Consider the following 13,439-nt stretch of genomic DNA (forward strand, 5'->3'; position numbering starts at 1 on the left):
TATGTCTTAATAGCGAGGTTTCTAGTAAAACTTAGTAAGTTATTGAGTGTATTCTTTTTTTAAGGGTTTTGAAGAATTTTCGAAAAAGATAATCTTCAAAACAGCAACTGGAATAGCTGATTAGTTACATTGACGATGAAAACCAAGCAACTGTTGTCTGTGATTCTTAGTTCCACATCTCTGGCTCGAATATCGTACTCAATTTTATAGCACTGTGCTAAGTTCACATTTATGCCCCCTTTTCCGAGTCATGAGTTGCACTTTCTGGTATGCGAAGTGAGGTTAGCGCACGATCGAACGACGTGTGATGGATTTGTATTAAAATAAGTAATATAGAACAGAAACTAGACTTATAAGCTTTTTTATTATCGAACATAATGAAAGTTACATTCATTGTCATGGATTAGTACTGTGTCCTAGTGAACATCGGCCAAAGGCAATGTGAGTGAAGGAGAGAACACTTGAACTTACATAGTTAAAAACAGAGAACCTCGTCGTTTGGCTGCTGGAGCACAGGCAGATCGAGAAAACCGTGTCTTGAGGAGACATCTGCTTGATTGGGTTTCAGCGCTTAGATTTTTATTGCTTTTTGCGAGTTTGGATTGGACCACTTCTCCGGTTAGTGGCAAGATCTATTTCTCTTTGTCTCTTTGTTCCTCTAGCCGATGTTCGAATATTCTAGAATGCTGTATATGAATATTATTATTAATCGTTAATTATTATTATTGTTGTTGGAATTTATTGAATTATAACGTAGATATTATACTCAGCTTTCCGTTGCTGTTTCGGGCAACTCCTTACACTTCATACACACGTCGACCTTTTATTACATACAAGTTATTTATTCATTTATAATTTATTAAAGGGAAGGCGGTTTGGAAGAGAAGTGAGTATTGAGAGGATCGTTCCATATCGATTCTTGCTTGTCGAGTCGGGCCTGAGGCATAGTTATTGTTTTATTCTGGATTATTTGTTTGTGTAAATTATGAATATTTCTACACTTGTCCATCTACTACATTCTCGAATATTGGAGAAGTAGCTGATTAGAATTCTTGGAATTGCAGAAATAACCTTCTAATTATTATAGAGTTCATAAAATGAAGTGAAATTCTGGTCTATGGACCGAACTGTTCAATAAGCTCACTCAAAATTGGAGCAACTGGCTGTGTGTGTTGGTGGGTTGCTTAGGCGTAGGCGCTTTGAAGGTTTTTAAAATTTTGATTTTTTTGTAGCCTATCTAAAATTGAAATTTTGAGTTTTTCGTAGCCTATGTGTAGGCAATATTACACGGTACTGTTTTATACAAAACCATGCAAAAAATGTCACATAATTCGAAGGAAGTATCATATAAATCGAATTTTCTTTTCAAAATTTTTCGAATTATGAGATTTTTCTTCAAATTTAACACTCATTTCGAATTATGCGATAAAAAAATTCAAATTTTTGATAAACATAAATAAAGTCCTCGAAATACGTTTGATACGAATGTATTGATGAGTGTTTACTCAACAGCAGATGTTTCATTTGTCATTATATTGTTAACGGATATAATTTCAAGTTTCTTATACATATTGGTCAAGTTTTCCAATCGATTAATACTCTGTCCCAATGACAAAGTATAAACCCTTCAGTTTGGAAAAAAGCAGAAACTATAGCTAAAGTTAAAAAAGATGTTAAAAACAACAAAAAATTTATTCAAAAATTGACGCTGTTAGCAATTTTAATTTGAGACAAAGAATAAAGAAAATAACATTGTGTTCAAAAATGTATGTGGATAGAGCAATTCTGTCAATTCGGGAGAAGCTGATGATTGTAAAATATGATTGAAGGATATGATTTCAGACCGTGAAGCGAAAGATAATTCAACGTTAATAAAGTCGCTTTATTTTACCAATGTGTTTTTAATAAAATATTTGCATTAAAAAAAATCTATAATTATCACGCCATTTTTTAACTTTTTAAGACCTTCAACAACAATACCTCATGTTCAAAATATGCGTTCAGCGGAAAAAATTTTTCCGGTTATAGACAAAAATTCGGAACTAAATTCTAGAATAGCTCAGATACGCGCGAACGACATGAAAAAGAAAATATTCAATAATTTTGTCTAATTTTACCACTACTAATACTTTTAAGATTAAAACAACCTATAAAACTCTTTTGACTTTATACTTTTTACGACTACGTGTAGAAAAAGTCGTGCCATTGGCAGATAATTTGTTGAACGTGAACTATTTCCTCATACTAGCAAATCAATTTATAAATTATCAGGTTTCTAGTCAAACTTAGTGAGTTATTAGATGTATTGCATTTTCAAGCGTTTCAATTATGTTAACGATAAAAATAAATTTCCTCTTGCTCCTTTTTCTTAGTCCATCTCTTATCTGCTATGTCACTGGTGGTATGCATACATAAAATCATTAATTTTATTATGAACTATATTTAAAAACACATTCGGTAAAAATAATATAATAATTGTGTAATAATCGATTTTTGATAGCAAGACCGAGAATAGTTGAAGGTGAATTAGCCGGGTTTGGCGAATTTCCCTATATCGTTACACTCCAGCGTCTTACGGAAGGTTGCACTTACCATATTTGCGGTGGCAGTATACTCGACGAGTATCATATCATCACAGCTGCCCATTGTGTGACTAATAATGTTACTAATAAATTAAAAAACGAACAAATTACGTTAGGAGCAGGTATAACGGATTTGACAGATAAAAAAGTTGGTGTTTATCGCGACGTCGAGGAAGTATTCATACCACTTTCGTATACAAGCAATAAAAAAAGTCATGATGATATAGCAATTTTGAGGGTAAGAACATTGACTATGTTGACTCTTTTGAATATTCGTAATATTCCAAAAAACAATTTTCAATTGGCAGTTGAGACATCCACTACCTCTTGCTGATTATGAAACCTTGGGTTTGGTTCAATTACCCAAAGCTGATGAGTATCTTCCACCTGATACATTCAACGCCACAACTGCAGGTTTCGGTGATAATTCACAATTTTTACAGTTGAATACTGGCAAAGTATATGGCTTATCAGATCCGTATCTGAAATACGCTAGCGGTTTCGTAAACATTATTGATGTTTTTCACGGATGTAAACCTACAGAGGTGTGCTTCAAGAGTTTTGGATTTTTAAGTGGACAATTGAAAGGAGCCTGTAATGTAGGTTTACCTTTTATCCTTTAATTTAATATTTCTTTTTCTTATATGCTGAATGTATTGTTCAGGGCGACAGTGGCGGTCCTCTTGTAATCGAGAATACCAATATTCTCATTGGAATCACTAGCTATTCTAACGACAAATATTGTGGGCAATATACAAAATTTACAAGGGTAAGTTCGTACTTGGATTTCATTAAGAAGGTACGCGATAATGAGATCGATGAAACGATTTCATCTGTAAAACTAACTTTAGAATTTGAAGATGCTTATCCATACATTCCTTTATGCGGACACGATACATGACATCGTAATTCCAATTTTTCAATGCAAAAATGGCTATAAAGCCCTATTCATTATTTAAAGTCAATAAATATTATAAATATTAGTCCAAAACAAAATGTATTCTACATTTCATACAATAATTAGTGAATAAATAAACATTTCACTCATGTAAACTTAAATCGTTCCATTGAATACTTAAGGTCTAAATATATCAGATTTTTTTTAATTCATCATGTATGATTTTCACATGTAAATTACATTTGCAATTTAAAGTGCATTTGAACCGGAAAAATTGGTCTTAAGCGCTTGATAAGAATTTGTTCGTAAGTTTGAAGGTGTTTGAAAATGATTTCCGATCATCGGTCGTAAAAAAAAAATAATGAAATTAATGTCCAGGCTACTTCGTTTCTAAACGTCGTGCTTTTTAGCATGCATTCCACGTATAATTTTAAGCTGTTTCCTCATAAAACCCCTCTTAACGATTTCTTAATAGCAAGGTTTCTAGTAAAATTTAGTAAGTTATTCAGTGTATTATTTTTTCAAGCTTTTTAAAGAATATTCAAAAAAGAAATTCACAAATACTTTATCTAATTAATCTTCAAAATAGCACCTGGAATAGATGATTATTAAAATTGACAATGAAAACCAACTTACTGTTGTCTGTGCTTCTTAATCCATGTCTTATCTACATTGTAACTAGTGGTATGCATACATAAAATCAATACAATCAATAAAAAATACGATGTAATATTCAATTGTGTTCAATAGCAAGACCGAGAATAATTAGAGGTGAATTTGCCTTACCTGGTGAATTTCCTTACGTAGTTTCACTCCAATTCATAACGGAGTTCTATTGCACTTATCCGTTTTGCGGTGGAAGTATACTTGATGAATATCACATCATCACAGCTGCTCATTGCGCTTTTGCGACTGATTCTGCTCTAAACAGTACTTATGATCTGAGGAATGAAATTACAATAGTGGCAGGTACAACGGATTTGTCGAATAAAACGAGTGGTATTTATCGCGCTGTTCAGAAAATATTCATACCAAGTTCGTACGGATACGAAGAAGGCGAGATATACGATGATATAGCAATTTTGAGGGTGAGAATTTTAATGATATTTTTACTTTTTGAATATTTTTAATTTTTCGAACAATCGATTGACAGTTGAAACATCCGTTGCCTCTTGGTGATCATGAAACTTTGGGTGCGGTTCAGTTACCTAATACCGATGAGTATCTACCACCTGATACATTCGACGGAAGTGTTGCGGGTTTTGGCACCAATACCCAAATTTTAAATACGACCACTGGTGAATTAGAATCTGAACCACCGGTTCCGTATTTAAAGTATGCTCGTGGTGTCATCAATGCTCCAAATGAATCTTACCAATGTGATTCTGGAGAAATATGTTTCGAAGCTTACGGATTGTCAAATGGACACTTGGAAGGTCCCTGTCAAGTAAGTTTAATTTAAATTATTAAATTTTTAATTTTTCTCATTCGTCTAATTTATAATTCAGGGTGACAGTGGTGGTCCACTTGTTATCCATGGATCGAATATTCTCGTTGGAATTGATAGCTACTCTCGTAATGTAACTTGTGGAATACGTAATACATTTACAAGGGTCTCCGAGTACTTGGATTTTATTAAGATGGTGCTCGATGGTAATATCGACGAAACAGTGGTGCCTGTAGAACTAACCTTAGATGCTGAAGATCATTATCCAAACATTCCTCTTTGTGAATTTTAATAAAAATTTATGAGTTTGTTATTCGCCATTATTGAAAATTCTTCATTTCTTCAGTTTATATTAAAATGCAATACCAAATTCCTGAGTTTACAATTTTTGCCAAGAATAATTATTTCAAATAGATGGAAATTTTCAAAATTCATATTGTCCTCAAAAAACTTTCAGTAGTATCTGTGAGAATGATTTTTTCACTCATGCAAAATCCTTGCAAATTCACCATACAGTTGGGAGATTATTTTTGTTATCACTTGAAGGTTTGTAATCATACGGTAATGATCATGAAAAATTTGCACGAATAACCCGAATGTATACAATTATTGACTTTATAAACAATTTTTACTTTGACTTTGCCACTAGAAAATTTATAGAAAAAAGGTGTAACAAGTCATATAATCTTATTTAAAATGGTTAAAAACTGGTCTAAATTGTTAACATAATCAAATTGTCATTGTGACATAATTTTAATAGAAAAGTCTTGACTATTAGATTATTATCAATGTTGAGCTTCTCTACCGGCTGATATTTTACCCAATACAATCCAAAAAATGTTACTCAATCAGCCTGAAAGAATTTCAAATGCCGAAAAATTCATTAAAGCTCTCTTCGGTATCTTGGCTTCGCAAAGACTCGAAACTTCGCTGCGAAGTATTAAAACATTTTTATGCACATTTCGTGAGTTATATCGAGCGATGCAACAAAAGAAAAGTCGTAGTACGATACTTACTACGAGTATTTTTCAATATTCAGTCAAAAATGGACAGCGCGATATTTTTCTTCGCTATACTCCTGGTACCGTGTCTCAAAACTGCAGTCGATTGTAGTAAGCTCGATCACGATCGTTTATCAAAATCCACCCGCGATCCGCATACGCAGCACTTAACGCAACATTTATGATTCGCACCCACAGAGAGGGCGAGAATCGTCCAAGGCGAGTTCGCCCTACCTGGCCAATTTCCGTACGCGGTCTCGCTTCAATTCCTGAGTAATTACGCCTGCACCGAGACTTATTGCGGCGGCAGCATACTCGACGCTCGTCACATCGTCACGGCGGCCCACTGCATCACCAACAACGTCACTCACCAGTTCGAGAGCCGAGAGGTGAGCATCATCGCCGGCACGGTCGATCTGAACAACAAAGCCATCGGCGTGTATCGGGACGTCGAGTACATGTACGTGCCGAGAACTTGGATCGACGACGTCTACAATTCGCATCCGTACTGGAACGACATAGCGATTCTGAAGGTCGGTGCAGTTGAAAAATCTTCACGATTATTTTGTGCTCATCGACTGAATCGCCGATACCGATACCGATAGTTGAGGAATCCGTTACCAATCGGTAATCATCCTTACTTAGGAACGGTCAAGTTACCCGGGCCCAGGGATTACTTGGCTCCGACCCTCTACGTTGCGGTCATGAACGGCTTCGGCGTTTACCAACAGGTCAGAAACATGATCGGCGATCTGGAGCCGAGCAACACGAGTCCGTTTCTCAAATACGCCGTGGGCACCATCAACGTTCCCGACGCAGCCGGTTGCGAAAACACGGAGGTGTGCGTCAAAGCGCTGGCCCAGTACAAAGGATATTTGGAAGGCAACTGCTTCGTGAGGATCGATGTCCATCTACGTAATTAAAAAAAAAGAAAAAAGTATCACGTAATGAGATGCTTTTTTTTGTGCAGGGCGACAGCGGTGGTTCTCTCGTTATCTGGGGCACGAACGTCATCGTGGGCGTGGACAGCTACTCGATCGACCAGCACTGCGGCAACGGCGAAAGATTCACCCGAGTCTCGTCGCACTTGGACTTCATTCACAAAGTTATGCAGAACAAAATGGACAGCAGCATCGCGTACACCAGACAGAGTCACAATTTGGAGCCCTACCTGCATCTCTATCCTCACTGCGTCACCTATTATTACGAGCACGCGAACTATTTGATATAGTGTATCTCTGTATTATTGCAATTTATGCGATCGAGAAGATTTAAGACGTGCGCGCCTCGTATCGTGTCAATGTTCACGAAGCGAGACGCGAATAATTTGAAATAAAATCGTACGACCGTAATTGCACGAGTGCGTAACTTCATTGGGCCGACACGCATAATTGCCGAAACGAATGCACACTTTGCTCGTAGTTGCCAGTCTTGCGTTGTGTAGTAGCAGCAGCAGCAACACAATAAAAGCTCGAGAGCCCGATCCACCGCGCGCAGATGTCGGTTTTAAGTTTGCGCTTCGACGTGTACTACGTGTGTATAACGGGGCCTTTGGGGAGTACACATATATACATTTATACTGTGTCACCGGCATCAAATGAGCAGGTTCGCTCGCCCGCTGAGGCACGAGCGCGGGGGGGAGAGAAAGGAGATTTCACCCGAGAGATGTGTATATACACAGAGCCTTCTTATCTCGAATCGTTCGACGATGAAAATTGATGGGCATGCGGCGTTGATACTTTGCTGCTGTGTGACGGGCTTGATTATCCCGAGCCACTGTACCAAATGACCATTTATTATATTGCGCGTAGCGCAAGCCGTGGCAGAGACGTTATCATTTTTCAAAAAGTTTTCGAGAGACTAAATTATGTCCCAGAGGTGGTGGCAGCTACGCTCTCTCTTTCTCCACGTCCAAGACCGATATTCATATGTATAATCGGTACGATGTTGGAGCTTTTGCGACGCGGGTGTTTATTCGAGACTCGCGCGTGGAGAAGCCAGTACAACGAATATTGATGGATTTTACAGTAAATAAGTGTCTACATTTAATTCTTTGGTTTGGAAAAAATGGCAAGAAGTTTTTTTACAAGTGCCGAGTTTTCATTTCATTTATACCAATCCGAACGAGATTCAACCACTCGCGAGTTGATGACGCGCCATCTGTGGCCAATGAGCTAACTATAAAATGTATCGTACTTATGGATTGACAAAAATGACAAGCTGCACATCGTACAAAATTTCTCAACCAGCGATAACGTGCGTGAACTAATCTGACTCTTAATAGCCACGCCAAATTTTATGATAGTAAATTGATTATTGTATTTTGTATTTTGAAATGGGTTTAGGCAAAGTAACATTTTTGCCATTTAGTGTTACAAATTTTATCGTAAATTTTATCTTAAAAGTTTAATGAATAAAAAAAATATATGTTGTAATTCCCAAATTATTCTTGACGATGAGAAGATATCATCTATTTGTACTCATTTTCGTTATTACTCACAGTTGTTATTTCTATTTTTATTATGCAGATTTTCTTCAAAAAGAAAACAGAATCTAACTGTCAAATTTTTTTTATAATGACTTCTACGATACTTTTACGTTTGCGATCATAATTACAACGATAATTTTAGGAGCTTTATAGATTCAAACACGTGCACGCGGGTGTACAACGGACCAGAACCACTCGAGGGCGTAAAAGCAGTCAATTAGCCGAAACTCGGGCTAATATACGTTTTTCCTCGAAAATGCGCTGCGCGCCTGAGTAAAATTTAATCCTCTTGTGTGTCTCTCGCTGCACGCGCCATGGCCAGATAGAAGAAGAAGAAGAAGAAGTAAGCCACAATATAACGAACTTTATCGTCATCAATCAGTTCACGCGAAGCGTCGAATACGTAATTACTCATCCGTATAAACGCGAGCCGAGCTCGAGGCGGCTATTTAACCTTAGTCCTTGGCCGCGCGTATACGACAGCTAGACATCATCATTTTCGACTTTTCTCCTTTTTTTTTTGCTGCTGCTGTTGCTTATATATGCGTGCGTACGTATGCACGAGCGAATGCGAGACACCCTCGACTCGAGTGGTCGTTTTCTTTCACGCCTGAAAGAGAGAGAGAAGCGGCGCGGCATCAAGTGACAAACTATACGGCGTGCCTGTGACTTGTGTATACACCGTGCACGCCATATAATAATAATGATGATAATACACGGGTGGATATAATTTGTCAGGAAATCACCCAATTAGCCTCGCAGTTATGCGAGAGCCGCCAGCTAGCTAGCTTACTCGCTTGCTCGGGCCCCGGCGCAGATTTAACCAATTAGTTTTCGGGGGATATATGTATTGCGCGCGAGTTTACATATTATATATCGTATACGCGGGTTGTATATAACGTCGTGTATTATGCGCGAAACATTTTCGTTTTTCAATTATATTTATGGGTATAAACGTTTTCGAAGAAAGAGACGCAAATCTCCGTTCGGTGAAAATTCACTTTTCTCGTTTCTCGATGACTGAGATTATGCGATGGTTGCGCAATACGATCGCCAATTACACGTCGACGATCACAAAGGCGTCGGCGGTGGGTGTGCCGGATAAATTGATAATTAAGAAGCTAAATTTTAATCGCCCGAATAAACGCGTGTGCAGAGCTTGCAAAAGCACAGTCAGCGCGAATTGATAGTATATACCGTGATGGTGGTGGTGGTATAGCAACATCAGGCACGGCAGTAGTAGGTATACGGAAAAAAAGCCAATCAGAAAGAAGAGAGAGAGAGAGAGAAAGCTCGAGTCGAGCGAAGCGCACCAGAAAAAAAAACATAAAGAGAAGAGGCGCTCTCGGGTGCACTACTGCGACTACTACCACTACGTGTTATGCGAGGCGAGGAGAGAAATCGGTATGTATCGTATACGGGGGTCGACTCTCTTGACATCTCATTAGCGAGACAAATTGCTTTATACCTCTCTCTCTCTCTCTCTCTCTTTCTCGCTCTCTGTGTCGTTGTATATATGGGTAGGCGACACGCGCGAAATAGATCGCCGACGACGACGCCAGAGCTCGCATGCACACGCCCGCCCACGCGCAAACTGTGAGGTATGTAATAGCGTACGAAATTGACGCTAAGTTTTCTTTGATGCCCGTGAAGAGAGAGAGAAATACGGAAATCAAGTGTGTCCGAGGGATATGTAGAAATTTAAAGGAAATAATTTAATTTGTGAATTAAATTGCCGTTATTGCACTCTTTGTCGCGGTGTGATATAACATCATCGTATAAATATTATCACTGAAATGAAATGAAATTAATTGATTGATTTCCCAGTCAGCACAGAATTTGAATGAATTTGAAAGAATTTGAATGAAAAGTTTAGTCCCCGTTGCCGTACTTATACGAATCAGAAATGTTTTTACCGCTTGCGACTTTTCAATACTCCATCTGTTGGTGCAATCGAAAAGCTCGCCATCGAAATATACGACACCTTCAATAACGATTAATTTTGTTTACGTACAAAACGAATTTTGAAGTATTAACCTCTCACTTATCCTATGAAAATATAACTAATTTATATCAATTATAATAAGCAGCTGTGTCAGAACAGCTATCGGATGTAAAGTTCCTACGAAATCCCTCCAAATATTGGAGCCTATAGTCAAATTAAAAAACTCAAATGACTTGAAAGTTTTCCGTCCCGTGCCTGTGGATACTCCAGATATTCAAAACACCACAGAAACGATATAATTGAATCGCATCATTCAAATAGAATCAACTTTAACTAAATGTAATAATATGCTAGTACTTCAACAACAATTTTTACATAGCCACTTATCGATTTAAAAATTAAGGTATATGCTTTTGCATTCAAGTCGTTTCAATCCATATTATCTACGTGTCAAAATATCAATTTTTTTCTACTAAATTCACTGAAAAAAAACTCAAGATCATACACGTGCTCGATAATCCGAAATACGAACTATACGACTTGGTGGTGGGTTCGCACATATACCCCACATACATGCTCACACCCCGTCGGTGGCCACTATCCGGCAATAATTATCGGATGCTTCGTGGGTAGGCGCGTACGTGTGTATCGCCGTTCTCGGTGGCGCAGGTAACCCGAGAGACGTTACGCGGGTGTATATAACGCGCTGTATAGTTCGCGCTTCTCTCTCTCTCACTCGGCTGCTATACGGCGCTTTTAATTGGCCAATTATCGTGGATTGCTGCCGCTGGCATACCGCTCGCTCGCTCGCTCTAGATAGGCGTGAACGAGTTTGGGGTGTCTCGGCTCACCGAGTGACAAAACGCGCCAGCAGCAACTCTCTCTCGTTTGGCCTCGTCGTGATCGTTGTCGTTCTCTTGTCATTGTTATTGTTGCTGCTGCTGCTCGTCCGTATACAACAACTACGCCGTTAGAGAGACACTGTGAGCTCGGTTCGATTATTATTATATCCCATATACTCGGGCATCGATACATAACGCGCTGAGATATACAAAAGCCAAAGTACGGAGCAGAGTACGAGCGCGCGGGCTGCTCAATAAATACGCGTGCGTCGTTACGCTTATAATGCCTTTGGATATCTCTTTCTCCCTCAACCCTCGATTCTCCGACCCTTTCTTCCTTCGAGTTTTCTTTTTTGCGGTGTGGTGCATCGTCTCTCTTTCTCTTTTCTCTTACTCTCTCCCTGTACTCGTCTTTTTGATGTTTTCGCGCGTTTATTTATGTACAAAACGACGATGGGCGATATATCCGAGAGCAAGTCGTGCGGAAAGCACCTATAATATATGGAGAAAATCTTTTTTTTCTTTCCTCGGAGGAGAAGGAGGGGAAGAGATCTTCATCGCGCAATAAGCGATTCCGCGTATTAGAGAGCTGCGCGAGGTACGAACGCTCGATTGAGTACGATCGGTTATGTATAACGGATAGGCTGAGCTTGCAAGCACGCACGAATGTATAATAGCGAAACTGAAAAAAAACGGGAGTGGACGACGACGACGAAGGTGGACAAAGAGCTGATACTGCCTCGTATATAATATACTCTATAATGTATGAGGCAGGAGCTTAGGTCCAGGCGTTTGACCAGAAAACGAGCTCCCATATTATGTACGTATATAAAACGAGCGAGCGAGGCCGAGCGGCATTGTATAATATAAAGTGCCGAGGCTCGCAGATCGTTTCGTTACGCTAGGTGCGTCATAATTCGAGCTCGCGCAAGCGAGGCAATGGGGTAATCGTACCCTCGATTTTCCAGGCCACTTTTTTTCCTGTTCTACGTCTCTTTTTTTTATCCTCGTCTTGTTTCGTACGGAAGTGAAACTTTTTCGAACGCGTTGGTTACGCGGGTAGTCGCGGTAAAAACTGAAGGAGCGAGCGCGATTATCTTATATGGGTTTTCGTATCACGGGAGCGTTCGTAGTTGTCTCAAAGGGTAATTAAGACGAGACAGTCACTGTAGGTAAGAACTATCAAAACTGCTCCTTGATTTATACAATTATTTTAACTTTGTCACTTGCAGATTGGCAAATAATGGGTACCCGACATCTAGTGGTAAAGGCTGGCATTAATTATCATTGAATTTTTGTCAATCGACGCAGAAAGTAAATCAATAATGAAGAAATCAATTTGCAATAAAAATATTCCAATATCAGTGTAAAATTAATTTAATTTAATGTAATTAAATCTTGTTTGTTCATTTTTTCATCGAAAATAATGTATGTGATTGTATTTTCAGGCATTTATAGTGTGTTTCACATAAAAAACAGTCAATACACGAGTACCTTAACCTTTGTAAAAATGCTCAACATATTATGGCTATTGTTTTGGCCAATGAAAAGTCATATGTTCGGGCACATGTATATTTTAAATGATCTTATGTTCAAACTACATAATAAGCAATAACTTATACAATTATTTTTACTTAACTACTTGCAGATTTGTAGATATAAGTATTCGCCATCTAGTGGTGAAGACTATTGTCGTTTTTTAAAGTGGTCAAAAAATGGCCTAATTATTTTGAAACGATTAATGTATCGTTTTCAGGCCACGAAGAGAGCGCTTAATATTTGTGGCATTAATTGTTAAGACGGAAAATAAGCCGATTAATGAAAATGTATTACGTAACATTTTAAAAGTCAATTTTTGATTATCGGGACATTATCAATGTCGAAGTATATTTTTACCAGGGATATGAAATCAAGTATTTTTGTTTCTTTAATTTTAACGCATAATTTAACATCAAATCTGCACAAAATTCTACTTCTTTTTCATTAGTCCATCATTTGATCAAGCACATTTGACCATGAGCTTTCCGACCCCATCAACAGATGGAGTATCGTAAAGTCGCAAGTGGCAAGACTATTTTTCACGGGTATATATACCATCCAAATGCCTCAGCATATTTTCATAGTGATACGGATCTGTACCTTACTTTTTGTAATACTCTTTTGCCAACGCTACGACACCATCGTCTATATACCGCGCGCTCGTAAAACGAATTATAATAACGCCGCGCGAGCACCG

At 38.3% G+C, this 13,439-nt stretch overlaps 3 protein-coding genes across 3 annotated transcripts; all 3 read left to right on the forward strand.

Annotated features, from left to right (window-relative positions):
• Window positions 1-2,328: 2,328 nt before the first annotated feature.
• On the forward strand, window positions 2,329-3,563 carry LOC111693486 (chymotrypsin-C-like). Its single transcript, XM_023458165.1, has 4 exons — window positions 2,329-2,401; window positions 2,501-2,820; window positions 2,891-3,181; window positions 3,247-3,563. The coding sequence occupies exons 1-4, from the start codon at window positions 2,329-2,331 to the stop codon at window positions 3,481-3,483; spliced, it is 921 nt and encodes a 306-aa protein (XP_023313933.1). The 3' UTR covers window positions 3,484-3,563.
• A 537-nt stretch (window positions 3,564-4,100) lies between these two features.
• LOC106649092 (chymotrypsinogen A-like) lies at window positions 4,101-5,219 on the forward strand. Its single transcript, XM_014366364.1, has 4 exons — window positions 4,101-4,164; window positions 4,231-4,568; window positions 4,634-4,927; window positions 4,989-5,219. The coding sequence occupies exons 1-4, from the start codon at window positions 4,101-4,103 to the stop codon at window positions 5,217-5,219; spliced, it is 927 nt and encodes a 308-aa protein (XP_014221850.1).
• Window positions 5,220-5,966: 747 nt separating this feature from the next.
• LOC106649093 (chymotrypsin-C-like) lies at window positions 5,967-6,800 on the forward strand. Its single transcript, XM_023458138.1, has 3 exons — window positions 5,967-6,039; window positions 6,127-6,461; window positions 6,574-6,800. Exons 1-3 carry the CDS (start codon window positions 5,973-5,975, stop codon window positions 6,634-6,636), a joined length of 465 nt encoding a protein of 154 aa, XP_023313906.1. The 5' UTR covers window positions 5,967-5,972; the 3' UTR covers window positions 6,637-6,800.
• The last annotated feature ends 6,639 nt before the right edge of the window (window positions 6,801-13,439 follow it).

The sequence above is a fragment of the Trichogramma pretiosum genome, unplaced genomic scaffold, assembly GCF_000599845.2.
Source record: "Trichogramma pretiosum strain Unisexual culture from Peru unplaced genomic scaffold, Tpre_2.0 scaffold17, whole genome shotgun sequence".
NCBI classification, from domain to species: domain Eukaryota; kingdom Metazoa; phylum Arthropoda; class Insecta; order Hymenoptera; family Trichogrammatidae; genus Trichogramma; species Trichogramma pretiosum.

What these genes read in the sequence shown, in the direction of transcription:
- LOC106649093 (XM_023458138.1), top strand. Translation starts at nt 5,973, where the DNA reads ATGGACAGCGCGATATTTTTCTTCGCTATACTCCTGGTACCGTGTCTC. An exon ending in CAAAACTGCAGTCGATTGTA is followed by an intron (nt 6,040 to 6,126) that starts GTAAGCTCGATC and finishes TCGCACCCACAG; the next exon opens with AGAGGGCGAGAATCGTCCAA. An exon ending in ACGACATAGCGATTCTGAAG is followed by an intron (nt 6,462 to 6,573) that starts GTCGGTGCAGTT and finishes ATCCTTACTTAG; the next exon opens with GAACGGTCAAGTTACCCGGG.
- LOC106649092 (XM_014366364.1), top strand. Translation starts at nt 4,101, where the DNA reads ATGAAAACCAACTTACTGTTGTCTGTGCTTCTTAATCCATGTCTTATC. An exon ending in TATCTACATTGTAACTAGTG is followed by an intron (nt 4,165 to 4,230) that starts GTATGCATACAT and finishes TGTGTTCAATAG; the next exon opens with CAAGACCGAGAATAATTAGA. An exon ending in ATGATATAGCAATTTTGAGG is followed by an intron (nt 4,569 to 4,633) that starts GTGAGAATTTTA and finishes ATCGATTGACAG; the next exon opens with TTGAAACATCCGTTGCCTCT.
- LOC111693486 (XM_023458165.1), top strand. Translation starts at nt 2,329, where the DNA reads ATGTTAACGATAAAAATAAATTTCCTCTTGCTCCTTTTTCTTAGTCCA. An exon ending in ATGATATAGCAATTTTGAGG is followed by an intron (nt 2,821 to 2,890) that starts GTAAGAACATTG and finishes TTCAATTGGCAG; the next exon opens with TTGAGACATCCACTACCTCT. An exon ending in AATTGAAAGGAGCCTGTAAT is followed by an intron (nt 3,182 to 3,246) that starts GTAGGTTTACCT and finishes TGTATTGTTCAG; the next exon opens with GGCGACAGTGGCGGTCCTCT.